The sequence below is a fragment of the Dicentrarchus labrax genome, unplaced genomic scaffold (assembly GCF_905237075.1).
Source record: "Dicentrarchus labrax unplaced genomic scaffold, dlabrax2021, whole genome shotgun sequence".
Taxonomy (NCBI): domain Eukaryota; kingdom Metazoa; phylum Chordata; class Actinopteri; family Moronidae; genus Dicentrarchus; species Dicentrarchus labrax.
This window is the reverse complement of record NW_026136714.1, coordinates 21077328-21093600: the sequence shown is the minus strand read 5'-3', so window position 1 is coordinate 21093600 and position 16273 is coordinate 21077328. Positions and strand designations below refer to the sequence as shown.

Here is a 16273-nt window from a genome sequence, read left to right as displayed (position 1 = left end):
TGGGGTTGGCTGGATATTTATCATCCCACTTAATAACTCAACTTTCAATGACCATTGTCAGCTTACTTAGGGAGAAACATTTAACCAAGAAAACATCCCTGGACACCACGTAGTGTCAGTTTTAGTGCTCCAGAAAATGAATTCTTGAAAACAAGAATTGAATTTGTGTTTAGCTTCAGAACAGTCAAAGTATTATCTATCACCAGAGTCTGTGCAGTAATGTTATAATGCAAAATCCCACATTAGTCAAACACTTGGCTATATTATCTGTGATAATTGTCTTCTTTCTTGGGAAATAATGAACTAATTTGCATCTTCCAGACTTTGAATTGTTAATGGAGCATTGTAGTTTGAAAAGACAAAAATGAAAACAATCACTTGGGTTTACTTTAGTGTGTGTGTGTGTGTGTGTGTGTGTGTGTGTGTGTGTGTGAGTGAGTGAGAGAGAGAGAGAGAGAGAGAGAGAGAGAGAGAGATGTTTGAGCCCTCTATAGCACACTATAAACAACATGAAATGGTTTTAAATGAGGTGTAACTATTGGCCTGCATTTGTAAATGTGTCAAAAATCTGTGATCTATGATTCTCTTTATATTGCTATATAAAGGTTCATGTTTTTGTTGTTTGTGTTTGCAAATACCCTGTGAATATGTGTGTGAATACTTTCATTTACAGGTGTGTGTGTGTGTGTGTGTGTGTGTGTATTGTCTTCAAAGATTAAGATCACATTCATATTAAACATGTTCAGAGCTGTTTAGTCAAACCCAATAGTACAAAGAGATATGTGCTACATTTCAATATAAATCTCTCTTCACATATATACTGAAGCACCTTTGAGTTCAAGTTATTGATGTTTGAAGACCGCTACAAAGTGTTTTACAGGGTTTTGATCTTTTTGATGAATGGCTGTAATAAATGTTATGTTGGTGAAAAATGTCTTCTTTCTTGTGAAATAATGGAATAATTTGCATTCTCCAAGCTTCAGTCAATATTTAATCGAGCAGTGTGGGCCTAAGGAGGAAGGATGTTAGAATTGAATCTGACAACTACAGGAGGTTGACCCCAAATTGAGACAGATTATATATTTAAGACCTGAAACACAACAGGCATGGATCTGCTGTGGGACAACTTCACTTCAAGTTAGTGCTCTGACGGGAGAGTGCACAGATGAATATCTTCTCTGTCAGGGACGATACACTGTCCATGGCTAACTTTAAATCCTAGCACTCAGTTAGTTTCGATTTGATTTTGTAGACCAAAAGATTTTTAGACATCTAAAAACTGGGCTAAAGTTGTTTGAAACATGAGAAGTTGTTTAGATGTCTAGACTGTTATTTCAACAGTATTTCAATGACTATATTCAAACAAATGGATATTTGTAAGAAGTAAAAAAAAAAATACACAAAAATATACAAATGCCCATTGCTCACATTTTAGATGTCGTAGGCTTTAAACAGTTAGTCCCTTTATTTGATAAATTACTTTAACAATTGATTATCAGAAGTGTAATATATTAACTGTCTTTCCAAATGGCTAATCAATTCACTGACTAATGTTGTGTTTCACACTAACAGCTCAGTACTGGGGCTCAGTGTGTATACTTCTGTGCAGATGTGTGTGCAGGCTGTACATTCACTGCTGCTCATGTTTTCTTCAGGTCTTCACACTTTGTTGTTTGACAAGTTTTATGTTGACAACTGAATGTTGGTATTTGCTCCTGACAGCTAAATGTGTGTGCCTGTGTGTGTTTGTATGCCATTCACAATGCCTACACATCCTTTCTCCACACAGAAAAGAGGACACTTATTGGATTCAAATGCGCTTTGAGTTTTCTACAAATAGCCTGATTCACTGTGTGTAAGAGGGTGTGTGTAGATTGGAGATGTCTAAGTGTGTGTATCTGTGTGTATCTGTGTGCAGCATGGCGAGCAGTGGCAGAAGAACGCCTGCACCACATGTGTGTGTGACCAGGGCCAGTCTAAATGCCACACACACACCTGTCGACCAATAGTCTGTGACAAGGTGGGTCTTGCACACAAACACACACACACAAGCACACACACACACACACACACACACACACACACACACACACACACACACACACACACACACACACACACACACACACACACACACACACACACACACACACACACACACACACACACTCATTGACATTCAGTTTTATTCAGAATTCACCTCATACATTTGCACTGTGTTGAAACTCTAATGGATGCAGAGATGTTTAACCATGCAAGACCACACAGATATGCCTTCTGCTCTCTCCCACACACACACACACACACACACACACACACACACACACACACACACACATACCGAGTGACATTTAATTGTTAAATGCATGCAAATTTTGGCTTGAAGCTTCCAATCTGTGCTGGAACTCTTGTTAGTGAAGACAGAAGAAACCATAAAACACAATCCAGACACACAATACAACAATAAAGGGCCATGCACAGACAAATATACTACCAGTAACAGTGACATGTAAAATAAAAGATAATAAAGATAAGATAAAGGTTTTCCTTGTCCTAATTTAATTATTTAAATATTTATATTTTAACAGCAGCCTGTTGAACCTGAACGTTTTAGAACCACCAACAAGGAGAGTGAACATTTAGTTCATGTATCTAGTTCAGTCTTAATAAATAACTTTTATATAAATATAAATAACTCTACTCTTTCACTTTCACAAAAACAAATACTTGCGGACTTATCGATACGATGGATGATGTATAAATGAACTCACTCCTCTTACTCTCCCAATGATCCTGGCCCTGCCTGAACCCACTGTATCTACCCCTGGTCAGAGAAGCTGTTAATCACCTTGCTTCTGATGGTGTCGGAGGCTGTGTTAGGTCCCGACCGTGGTCACTGGGAGGCTGCTGAGCCTGGACTCTGTTGACCCCTCACCTTACTCTGTGCTGCTCATTCAGGCCCTGCTCTGCGGGGGTTCTAAACTCCTTTGCTAGTGGTGTAAACAAAACTCCCCTAGTACTGGGAGCTTTCAGCTGACAGAACCGCAAGCTAGTTGCTCATACAGTTACAACAGAAAAGGTAATTTTTGGTCTCGGTGAAAAGGCGCAGCTCCCGTTTGATGCTGTTTTTGCTTTTCTGCTAATATCCAGCTAATTAAAAGTGCGTCACCTAAGACTCTTTTCGTCTATGAACAGTTTACTCGACTATTAGGGGACAGCCATAGATAATATAAAACAAAATAGACCAAAATATTTGAGAAAGGACTTAAAGCAGGAATCTAGTTAAAGTATGAACATATAAAAAAAAATAAGCCTCTAATTTATAAACACCAGCAGCACTTTAAAATCTATTGTACACCAAAGAATAGGAGTATGATAACACAGACGTCATTAAAGTGATACAATACAGACTACAATAATAAAGAGTCCATGCCAGTTGCAAGTTATGGTATATTTAAAGTGTGTTAAGTAAAGACAGATCTGTATGGGGTGCACCTAATTATTCAGAAATCCACAGTTTGTATAATCAGAGGGGAGAATGTGAAATTCCTTAAACAGAGGACATCGAGCTGAAAATGCTTTTAATCCAAAATTTTAGTTTTGTATTATCAAAAGCATCCATGTCACATTGTATCTAACATTAACTAATCAATAGCATTGCGTTCAGACCTTATTTGCTTATTATAATTATTATTAATTAAACCTATAAAAAGGAAGGGGGAAGAGCTTATCAGGCTTTCTGCTATAACTGTACAGCCAGTAAAAACCTTTTTGAAGCACTTTGCTCCGTCAGTTTCCATATTTTTTAAAGCTCTAGTGAAAAAAAAAAAGTAAAAATATTCTCAGCCGTCAGCCCAGCTGAGTATGTTTTAACAACCCATTCCCTCCACTGATGATAGCAGAAAGAAACTGAATCCAGCATTGCAAAGAGAGGATCCCAGTGGACTCATAACCACCACTCTAAAATAAGCAGATTTAAGAAGACAACAGCGGAGCTAATAACTACCTTACTGTTCTGTTAATGAATGGTGACATTATCTGGATAGGCCCTGAACACGTTGCCTCAAATATAGAGGAAAAAAGTTTTCTTAAATAATATGAACTGCCCTCATGTGATACGGAGGATCTGAAATTCCTCTTACATCTGCAGTGTCAGTAAAACCTACACCTCTCAGCACTTTCAAATAAAGTTATAAGAAATGTCTGGTCAAAACTGCTTAGTGTGTTTTCCCTTGATAATGTAACACACAAACACACACACACACACACACACACACACACACACACACACACACACACACACACACACTCTCCTTCATCCTCTTAGCTCTCTGCTGAAACACACACACACTTAAAACCAGCATTGTTATAAGCTCCTTGGATTTTCTTTGTCTTGTCTCACAGCTCAGTTTGCATTCAGTCATCCCCATCATCTGTATTGTACATGAAAACCGAACAAACCTAAACCCAAACTCACTGCGCTGTTTTCCTTGCAGGGTCAGACCAAAGTGAAGCGGGCTGGTCAGTGCTGTGATGAATGTGCCGCTGCCAAGGGAAGCTGCCTGTACGAGGGTGCAGTGCGTTACCATGGTGACATGTGGAACGGCACGGGATGTGAGTTCTGTGCCTGCAACCGGGGTCAGGTCCTGTGCCAGAGGGCAGAGTGCGGTCGTGTTGAGTGCCCGCAGGTGAGTCTGAAAAAAAAAAAAGTAAAGTCTTAATTATAAACCAAGGAGAAAATCTTGCCTAATCTTTGGTAACTGTAGTTGTCCGTTTTTGTTTTGTCACAAACATTTCCTGGGGCCATAAACTATCCTTAAAGAGTGGAAAAGGTTTGGTTGGTTGGTCTGATTAAACTTTGTTTAGCTGAGCCAGGGAGCTAAAATCTGGCTTGTGGTGGCTGTGGCTCAGGAGGTCGAGTGGTTTGTCCACTAATTAGAAGGTTGGTGGTCCGATCCCTGGCTCCTCGGTTGGCGGTTTGTTCCCTGGCTCCTCCTGCTGCACTTCCTGTCCTTGAGCAAAATATTGCACCTCAAATTGCTCCCAAAGCTGTGCATCAGTGTGTGAATGAATTAGTTTCTGTTCTGATGAGCCTTAGCCAGCAGCGTATGAATGTGTGTGAATGTGGCATGCAGCGCAACGCTTTGAGTGGTCGGAAGAGTAGAAAGGCGCTACATAAATGCAGGCAATTTACCATTCCATTTAAACTTTTATCACAGTCACCTGCTAACACACTGTCGACCCATCAGATATTCCTGGTAGAACATAGTACGTTGTGACAAGAATGGCATAGGTCTACTGTTTACCTTGCAATTACAAAGGCAGAGAGTAAAATAATTTCTGGCGTGACAGCTTGCCAGAGGTGTATAATTTTGTTTTATTATAAATTGCTGTGACACATTGCATTGACACAGTTATGGTGTCTGATAAGCTTTCAAAGCAATATATTGCTCAAACTAGACTTACTGTCACAACATATTCCCATTAACACAGCCCCGTGCTTAGACTGATGCCTAGTGAAAAAATGAAGAGGGAAATTATATAAATATTATTATTATAAAGCCTAATATAAAGATTAGCTGGCCAAATATTAACAGAAAAATATACATATCATATAATCTAACAATGCTCTTTCTTGCTTCTTCATTAAGTCTCTTCTAATGATCCACTAAGTCTTAAAAATGAGTGTGGGATCATCTATGGAGCCAGGGTTCTTCCCTCGCAATCATATGAGCTTTTCTGCAGGGTCCGCCTGCTCTAACCTTTTCTACCCTATTTGTTTTGCCCCCAAAATGCAACATGTCAGCACCCACAAAATCCAATTTCCTGGCCTTTAAATGGGCCTCTAAAAAGTTAATGGCATATGTTACAGTTACTTTATTCACAGTTTCCTACAGTCGGTATAATTTGCTGCTGTGAAATTGACCCGTTCACAAGGACTGCTGTTACTATCTTTATTGGTATTTTGGAGTAAATTCAGATTGGGTGGAGTGGGAGCAAGGATAATCATTTGAGATTACAAGGTTGGCCGCTTCCATCACAGATAATTCCTTCAGTTTAGATGAAGTAAATTGAAAGACATGATGAAACCGTAATGGTATGTGTGGAAGCAGGACGCAACAGCAAAAAGAGAAACAAGGCTATATAAAGCAGGGGGTTAAGGAAACCTCAGCTAGACTTTGCAGACGTCACACTTACTAGACTCTACCTGAATGCATCACATCTTTTAATTCATTAGTACTACCCCAGCGTCAAATGAGCAGAACAATCAGTGGTAGCCTTCATGTGAAGACATGCTTATCAGACCTAGCCCAGTTATGAATTTACGATGTTGGACGTGGGATTTTTTCGAGACAAAACAAACAAAGGATTCCTTAAGGTTATTAGCTGGTGTTGCCATAGTTACTTTTATATCCTTAAATGATCCACTTTGGGCTTGGCGCCGCATTGGCTCAACACCTCTTCCAGTTTTCTTACATCAAGTAGATTTAATAATATTACTTTAATATCCCCTGCCACGGCCAAATAAGCCCTCATTAATCATACAGTATGGTGATAATTACAGCTGGTAAGTGCCATTAGCTGTAAGTAGCATAATTGGCATTTGTCCAGCTCTGAATTGAGCAAGGTCACTCTGCCAAGAAGATCAGAGTCATGCAGTTTTCACCCTGTGTGTGTGGCAGTGTGCAGAACACAAAAGGGGGGTTATGAGTTTAATGACATGTGTGGGTCAATGGAGAAAGACACTGGGGTACAGTTATAATAAGGGGGTAATGATTCCTTATGGTGCCACCTGGGCTGAATATGTACTGTAATGGTACTGTAAGGAGTTCTTAATGTCATAAAATTGATCAGTGGCATATTGCCATTGTTATGTGCAAAGGTTATAACTCCAATTTAGATGATTTTCATGTTTTAATTCTTATTAAATGATTACAATGTTGGATTATTTAGGCTTGTGAACATTTTTTAAGATTAATTGGTTGACATTTAGAAATCAATCAATTCACATGCCTGCAATATTTACAACATACAACATATCCCCTATCCCAGCCGTCTCAACCAGTCGGCCGAGATCACAGTGTGTTGAATGTGGGGAAATCCTGTCACAGCCCATTTTTTCTCCTTTTTTTCTATCATGTTGCAGTATGTTTTTTTCTCATTTATTTGGGAAGCTATTCCTCTGAAATGTTTAGCATTCAAAGTTTGCCTTAAGTTACAGAAGGTTCCCCTACTCTATCCTACACACTTTTGTTTTATGTTTTTAATAGCTACAACAGTATTTTATTTTTTTATCATAAATATTGAGTGCTCTCTCTGTCCTCTTCTAATTTAATCCTCGAAATGTGGTTTTTAATTGTTTTATGTTATTTCTTGGCTGAAAAAAGAAAAGTCTACTACTTTAGTCTACTAAAAATCATCCCTCCCCCATTAATACTGAAGAGTTCTTCCCAATTGTTTGTCCAGTGTGATTACAGTGTTTTATTTATCATGCCAAATACTACTTAAGAGTATGAAATGAATAATCAGTAATAATGTTTTCAGCAAAGCTTCTCTGTTAAAATGAACTTAAACTGAACTAAATATAGTTGGACTGACTAAAATAAAGCAGCATAAATTAGATGTTACAGAATCACTGCTTTTGCTGTTTTATTGTGCGTAATATGAACAAAAAAATTTTCCTCAGTTCCTGATTCTAAAAACTACAACATTTTGAGTAAATACTGGTGTACTTCTCCTCTTATACTGTATTTTATGTCTCATTATGATTTTGTCTTTTTCTATTTTGTAGGGATCGGAGCTCATTCACCTGCCGGGGAAGTGCTGCCCGGAGTGTTCCTCTGTGAAACCTTCCTGTATGTACAAGGGGAAATCCTACAAGGTACTTCTGTCATACATCTAGATTTTGCTTTGAGTGTGTGTGCAAATAAACAAGAAAATTGCAAAATCAAGAAATCCAAAATGTGTGGGTGAGACAAAGGCACCTCAGGGCTTCTGTAAACCCTCTGTTCTTAAGAAAAAAAGGAAATAAGTGGCATTAAATCTTACTGCAGAGGAGGCTGCTACATAAGCAACTAAATACATCAATATTAAGCTGGATGAGATTTAAGGTTACACTGAGACAGAGTAAATATGTGTTTTAGGGCAGAGCTATCAGATTACTTTAGGCTGTTTAGCCCATATCTCTTCCCTATTATTCTGGCATCAACTTCATTATTCATAGGTTAGTCCTGGAAGCCCAGAAAGCAAGGCTTTAAGTTTTTGCATTTTCAGCCTGGGGGATTGCTCATGAAATGCTGGAGGATGGTCAACCAAGGCCAAGGCTCGAAGCGAGTGTAGAGAGTGCTATTATCCTTTTCAAATCGATTTTCCTTTGTCTCCCTGAGGAATTCATCTTACCAGTAGTAAACAAAGATAGATACTGCATACTTATTACACACCTACACACATCAATACATGCATTTTTCCATTCCAGTGTTTCTGAAAGGCTTGTCTGAAAGGTTAAAGCAGCAGGTCTGTGACTAGATCTAAGCTGTTTGTCAAGAAATAGTAACTCCCCTAAAACTGCAAACTTGTGTTTTTTAAATTTCTGTCTGTGTACACATTAAAGAAATAGTATAAAAATGGACAATTATTGAATTTTAGAGGTGTTTGTAGGTGTATTATTGAACAGAACCAGGCCAGCTGTTTTACCCTGCTTCTTGCTAAGCTAGGCCAACACTGACATGAGATTAATATTGATCTTCTCATCTCAATTTTGGAAAGAAAGCTAATAAGCCTGTTTTGCAAAATGTTGAAGTATTCCTTTAAATTCAAACTAAATACAAACTTCATTAATGATTACATATTGTAGTATGACAGCACTATAGGGAAGACGGGAACATTGTAACTCAAACAAATGAGATGGACTCAGTGAAAGTCACTGTCCTTAGGCTACAGTACAGGATCAGTGTGATCCAGCTTGGATGAATCATGAAAGTTTATGGTGAACATACATACTTACATATTGTGTCCTAAGGCACTAATTTGTACAAATTACTTTTGTTTCACCTGAGCTTTGAAAAAAGTTAGACATAATGCTATGATGGTGTATAAACTGTGTTTGATCCTGTGAAATTTCCCTTATGATCCTCACCAATGCATGAGATACAGACACTGAAGGCTGCAGATTTATTTCCTCTATCGCTCAGGTCCACAGGTTTTGTGCTCCTTTGATAGATCCTTGAATACAAGTGGTTTGTGAATGGGAGTTCTGCTATAAAAAGCTTGTGACGCTTTTTAGTTTCTGTTAGTCAGAAAAGTTTTGATTCAGTTTTGAGTCTGTCCTTGTCTGTGAGCTTTGACCTGCCATCAGATTGTTTGGAAAAAGGCTTCATGATTTATAAAACCATTTCACTTTTTGAAGCTAAATCAGTTTGTGACATTCCTACTGTTTGACTGACTCTTTCCTCGGTGGGCCTCTGTCAGTTCACTTATTCCGCTTTGAAAGTGTATATAAAAATCGTGACTGTCAGGCTTCTTTTATAACTGACAGATACTGCTTATTAGTATACAGCTTATAGTGCCTGGTCTGTGGGACTTCCTTTTTAATCGCAATTCAGCTTCCTCAAAGTTAAAAACCTCTGTTGTTTGGTGTTTTCAACATTCTGTCCATCCCCTGTAAATGTATTTGCCACAATCGCACTTTGCGCATAATAAGAACTCTGCATTCACCAGGTCTAGGTCTGATAAACTTTTTTTACTCTCTCCTCTACTTTTCATTCTCTGTCTCTCTACCTTCCCTCTCTTTTTTCAGGATCTGACTCAATGGACTGATAGCGATTGCCAGGAGTGTGAATGCCGTGAGACCCAGGTGACTTGTTATCTGCGTTCCTGTCCCACCTGCCCATTGGGCACCCTGGCCATCATCCGGGAGGGCAAATGCTGCCCAGAGTGTCATCAAGGTATGTTGCTGCAAAGGATGCTGGTTGCAACTGTGTGTGTGTGTGTGTGTGTGTGTGTGTGTGTGTGTGTGTGTGTGTGTGTGTGTGTGTGTCAGAAGTGTGTGTTGTGTCTGGCTGTGTACTTCTGTATTCACAAAGTATTCACTGTGCTGCTGTCTGTATGTGAATTTGGCAGGTTAAGGTCCCTGTTTCATTTTACATAGACCTGTTTTTATTTGTCTACTCATTTTTGTTTTATATATAAAACGCCTAGTGAAACATTCTGAGGCTGAAGGTCTTATGAATCACCTTTGAGATTCAGCTGACAGACACTCTCACGATCTGTTAAATCTGTTATATTCGAAGGTTATTTGGGGTAAAGTTACCTTTTAATTGTAAGCACATTACCATTTTCCACTCTTCCAGCAATGCCTTTCTACTTTCTCCTGAAAATGCCCTACTCAGTCAAATAAGTGTTTACAGGCATAAAGATTCAACTAACTAGTAAAACTAGCCAAGAAGTGTGTGATTGTCATACTGTGTCTATTCTTGTGCCCAAATCACATCGTTTTTTGTAGCTGTATTGTATTTTCCACTGCTCTGGCTGTAGAAATTGGTATCTCTGCCTTTTCTTTGATTGTTTTTCCATGTATGATTGTTGGTTGTTGGTACAAAACTGCAATTCAAAAATGAGGTCCTTTCTCTTTGATTTTGCTATCGGACTCTGCTGTTTTGATGGAAATAACATTCAATACAATATTGTCTTTCCATTAAATAAGAGAAGTACGCCAACAAACATGCAAAGGGCGTAAAATATGCTTCACAAACGCTGTGTTTTTTTAAGTTGTTTCCCTTTAAAACTCTAATCAACAAAAATCAACTGGCCAAGCTGCTCTCTATGTTTCAGCATGCCATCGCCTGAGGAAAGACTGGATCACACAGTCAATACAAGCTATCCTCAGTCTATCACTTTCATTTAAATCTTTATTTATATATATTATATGTACTGTTAATTAAACATGTGTCTGTAATATCCATCTTCATATTTACGTTCAATTCTACACAATAATATCAACATCAAATTCAGACTGTTTAAAAAGCAGTCATTGATGATGTTCTTTGTATTTTTCACACAAAGAAGACACCATTTGAAGCTGATATCTTTGCTATGCAGTCTGAAAATAGCAGAATGGTACAATAGTTTAAAACAGGTGAAAACTTTTTGAAAATAGCGTTGCTCCTCACCTCCCTGGGGCCTTAAAGGTACACAAAATGAAAAATGACTTCTACTTTGTTGGCCAGTTTTCCTTGGCAGAAAATACAGCCATTTAACAATTAATGACTGCAGAAAAGGCTTTTACTATGATACGGTGTAACTGTAATGATGACCTTGGTTGCTGTAGGTGCAAGTAAAAGTTCCAAATGGGGATTTCCCTTCAACCTGTTTCAACAGGAAATACTACCAATTAAGAAAGGAAACTTCTCTCAAATACATTAAATTATGGCTTTAAGCTAATTCCCTTCTGTAAACCACACAGTCACATCACAGGAGTTCTGTTTCACCTCCGTCCTTAAAAAAAGTGGATCCATCTGTCTTACTGACTGAAAATGCTTATAAAGACTGTCAGCAATTATAACTTAACAAACTTATCTTATTTTCTCATTTAGATAAATACCCCAGCAGGCAAACAGCGGGACAACATTGTTAAGATTTATGAAGACTTATAATTAAGTTTGGCTGCATGAGTGAATAATTACAGTTGGACAAGGGAGACATTTTTTCATTGCACCATACAAATGGACTGTTTGAAACAACAACAGTTTTATGAGGTTGGACTGGATGAAGTTATTTTGTTCACATTTAGCTTGTGTGTGTGTTCGTGCCCAACAACAGTCTTCTTGCTCTCTTAGGTTTTTAACTTTTAGAGCATTTCTCCGCAGCAACATATTAAAACTAAAAACACTGTATATTCTCTGGCAAATACGCAATCTAATTAGTCCAAGTAAACAACAGGGGAAACCTGTAAAATGTAATATCCTGAAGTAGCCAGTTGTTTTTTGCATCTTGATGGCCTAGTGTGTTCAAATGAGTTCCACAGTAATGTTTAATTCAACAAGATTAACAAAACACCACACTGGTTATTATTTATATCCACCAGCTTAAACACTGGCTTTGCTGATCCATTCACTTAATTTCCAACTCATTTAGTGCCTTAGTCTCCTACGAATTAAGTTTACATGCAGGTATTTTGTAATGGCGATGGCAGTTTTATGGCAGGGTTGAGTTCCAAAGCTAGATTTATTGTGATGTTCAAATTTGAATTTTTCATAGAAATGTGAATTTGTGCGTAGGACGGCCATCTGCATAGAGTTGATATGAAAATGCATGCTGTGTCTTTTGTTGTGTCACAGCTCATGGTAATTTTTTCAATATTTTAGCATTTGCTATACAGATGGCTGTTTATCCTTTAATTTTCAACAGTGGGAAGGTTAAAGCTAACCGTCTAGCTAGCTGTGTGAGGTACTTGTACTTTACTTGAATATTTAATTTCATGCTACTTTATACTTCTACTTTTCTACATATCAGAGGGAAGTATTGCACTTTTTACTCTACTGCAGGCAACAGCTATAGTTACTAGTTATTTTTCAGGTTTAAAACATAACATAAAACATAATGTAATCTTATAAAATACAACACATTGTTAAAGATTAAACCAGTAGTTCATCGACCAAAAAGCCATGTCTTCTTTGTCATGTCATTGTCACGTTTCAGATGTCTGTAAGTTGTTAACAGTTCCACCACAGAGACCATTTCCCCTCTAAACTTCCCATGTTTTTTTCCTAACTGTCCAAGGCTCAAAGAGGTAAAACAATCCACTATTTGAAGAAATAACAAAGATTAGATGTCATAGCATTTAGTTTTTTCTCCTTTTCACCCCTGTTAATCAACTCTTAGATTTATCTCGTGACCCTTTAGACGGGGCAGAGCCACTGGACTAAACTACCTTCCTTCATCTTTTTTTAATCTTTAATTTTAATTTAAAGCAGTGTTAGCTGATCAGGGCCTAATGAATAGTACTGAGTTAAGATTAAGAATGAAATGGAAAGCCCTTCACTCAGTCTGCAGATTTATTTCTGAGAACTGCAAGCTAAAACACCTGGAATGCTTATTGATGCTTATTTTTCCATCTTTTCGATGGCTTACATATTTAAGAATCCTCTCCTGAACTCCTTGCAGAAGTAAGACATTTCTCTCTTTGTTTTTACTTTGTCTTTATCTCCCAATTGGCCTCTTTCTACCTTTATCAGCCATCTCCCCTCTCTGGTTGTCTCTCTATGTTAACACACACACACACACACACACACACACACACACACACACACACACACACATTTGTTTATAGAAATTATAGGGTTGGAGAGAAAAACGTCAGAGCTGGGAATAGAAGATGACATTTACACTGTCTCTCTGTGCACCCTGTACATACTGTATCTGTGATAGTGCTAATAAGTGTGTATTACACAGGGGTTGACGTTGTGTTTCCATAATAAATGTATTGGGTGAGAATACATGGTCTGAGTGGGTCATGTGTGTTATGGTGTGTGCCTGAGTGAATTATATAAATGTGTGATTTCTATATTTGCACTCACATGTACCACACATGCAGCTGTCATCACCTTGCAGCTTGTGTGTATTAATGTAGGTGGGTTTAGTAATGGTTTTAATACCCCCACAATGCACCATAATGCACTTTGTGCACTTTCCATTGGGATACGTGAAACAAAGACGTGTTTTCACTTGTTAACCCAACATTAGTCTTTGAATGTGATTTCCCAACTGTGTGTACTTAGTTTGTGGCTAAAAACAAAAAAAGGGGGAAAAAAACATCTTCTCTCTTTCCCTCTTTCTTCTCCAACTCAAACTGTAAAGCTTCCTTTAAGCCTATTAATCACAGCTCTCTATAGGTCCAGATGTCAGCAGCCTCTCCTCTCATTGGACAGTCCACACCTGAGGACCATAACCAGGAGTAGCGCTGCATTCAGATGGTTCCAGTGGTGTCTGACATCCTAACCCTTTTTTGCAACAGGGAAAATGCAGCAATAATACATAAAACTAGGGATGTCCGATAATATCGGAGGGCTGATATTATTCACAAAAAAATGTGATATCGGGAATTATCGGTATCGGGTTTTTATAACCGATGTTTGTTCTGAAGGCTTCAGCATTTCCGAGCCTGCATGAACGCAGCATGGGACGTTTACCGACGCGCGCTAGATGACGTATAACAACAACAACTACACGCTAGACTGGTTGGTTGCTAACCGTGGCTAACAAGCAAACAATTTAAAGCTTAATGATTTTAATATTAACACAAAATAAGTGCAAAGCACCTTCAATATTTTACCCTGCTCTGAGCTGTTCCTTAACCAAACTAACAAATGGCTTAGAATTTACATTAGCACTCCTTCAGGTGCATAATACAATTAAACACATTAACCAAAACTAACACTTAGCTAGCGATTAGCGTCAGCGCTCTTTTCAGTATTAATACAATGAAAGTTGAAGTTGTTCTCTTATTTTGCACAGACAGTGTTTACATTTGGAAAGCCATGTTGCATTTATGTATGCATCCAGTGGGTAGGGTGGCCATTCCTCCGGCTTTTAAATGCCCTGACACTCATTTGTCCTCCTTTTGGGAAAATAACAAGAAAGGTTGCCTTTTGACACATTACCTCATTCGTTTAATACTTATTGGCTAAAAATGTGTGTCAAAATAAGTAATTTCATTGGTTACATTTTCCTGTCCTGACCTATCAACACATGGCTAATTTTAATATTCAAATGAGCCATGTGTGCTCACCACAGTTGCTAGGTTACCACCAGGCTGTCAATCAAGCTGTCAGTGACAGAGAACATAACATGAGCTAACATCGGTTGTTGGACTGAAATTCTGAAAATGCTCATACTCAGATGTAAAGGCAAAGCCTAGGCAAAGCCTATACATCTGAAACAGAATGTGCTGCATTTTTTTACCCTTTATCTATCCAGATAAAACATTAAGAACAGTTTCTGTGTGATGTTTATTAGACCTATGTAATCTGAATTGGAAGGGCACGTTGTCATCAACTGTATCTTGTATATTTATTATTAGCTATGTGGTATGTGTATGCACCTTTATGCAATCTGGTGGAAAAACATTAAAATTTAAACCGGATCATACCAAACAAATATCTGCTTGCGTGTCCCCATGTATACAAAGTGTCCTCCTTTTTGATGTGAAGGAAATTACCACCCTACCAGTGGGGCATCACAATGAAATTAGGCATAATGTGTTAATTCCACAATAGGAGATATGTTATGTTGTTACCTAACAGTTTTGGTGTAAAAAGCCTGCATATATCGGTATAGGGTGATATCGGTATCGGAAATTGAGAGTTGGACAATATCGGAATATCGGATATCGGCAGAAAAGCCAATATCGAGCATCCCTACATAAAACTCTTACAGCGCCTCAGATAATGTCCCGATATATTAATTTCCATAACCATAAAATCATGGCATAACAACAGATCTATTACATTGTTAAATGATTTGAACAACTGACTTAGAAAATGCCACACAGACATACTTACATTTCTTGATTTTTAATTTATATATACATTTATTGTCAGTGTTTACTTACAGTCTACTTTGGTCTAATTGTGAGATTTAAGCAAGATCATATTTTTGCCAAACTTTGGTAACATAGTTACTGAGCTGCCTACGCTTAAAGAAAGTAGTGCTACTTTCTGCAGCATTTGAAATGTTTCCATTAAACTCCAAACCACAACTATCAGAAAACTACAATACTTAATACTTTTCAACTAAGAGTGTCTTGAAACAGCAACGTCACACTCTCTCCAAGGAGTAGTCCTCTTCTTTGTAGGAAGCTTCATGAATAACGCTGTTTTTAGTTTAACTTTCAGTGTGATTCTCGGGAGGGACTGTGAGATGTTTGATAAATATGGGCCCAGATATCCTAAAATGTATGCATCTGTAACCAGATCCAACACACTCTATTTTTAGTTTAGTCATTTAATCAACAAAGTTTGGATGGATTAAATCCATTTTGATCTTACGTTGGGGTATATATAATAATAATATAAAGAGCATCAGGACTGAATATTTGGCAGCAGACTGCATATGTGAATTAGTGAATAGTGCAGTGCCTTTTTAGTGGGAATCAGGGTGTGAAATGACCATGAATAACCAGCCAAATGCTGGTAAATGTTGGCTGTGAATGTTAAGTTGGCTAATTCTCCAATCTACTGTGGCAGGTGGCCAGTCTCAGTTGGAGGTCAAGCTTGCG

General features: G+C 38.1%; 1 protein-coding gene across 2 annotated transcripts in view; it reads left to right on the top strand.

Moving 5' to 3' along the window:
- The window catches only part of fras1 (Fraser extracellular matrix complex subunit 1), a 229714-nt gene that overhangs the window by 83104 nt on the left and 130337 nt on the right, over window positions 1–16273 (top strand). For both annotated transcript variants that reach the window (XM_051422880.1, XM_051422879.1), the window contains exons 8-11: window positions 1919–2020; window positions 4497–4688; window positions 7793–7882; window positions 9797–9944. In XM_051422880.1, the coding sequence (XP_051278840.1) occupies window positions 1919–2020; window positions 4497–4688; window positions 7793–7882; window positions 9797–9944 (532 nt within the window). The remainder of the gene's footprint in view (window positions 1–1918; window positions 2021–4496; window positions 4689–7792; window positions 7883–9796; window positions 9945–16273) is intronic.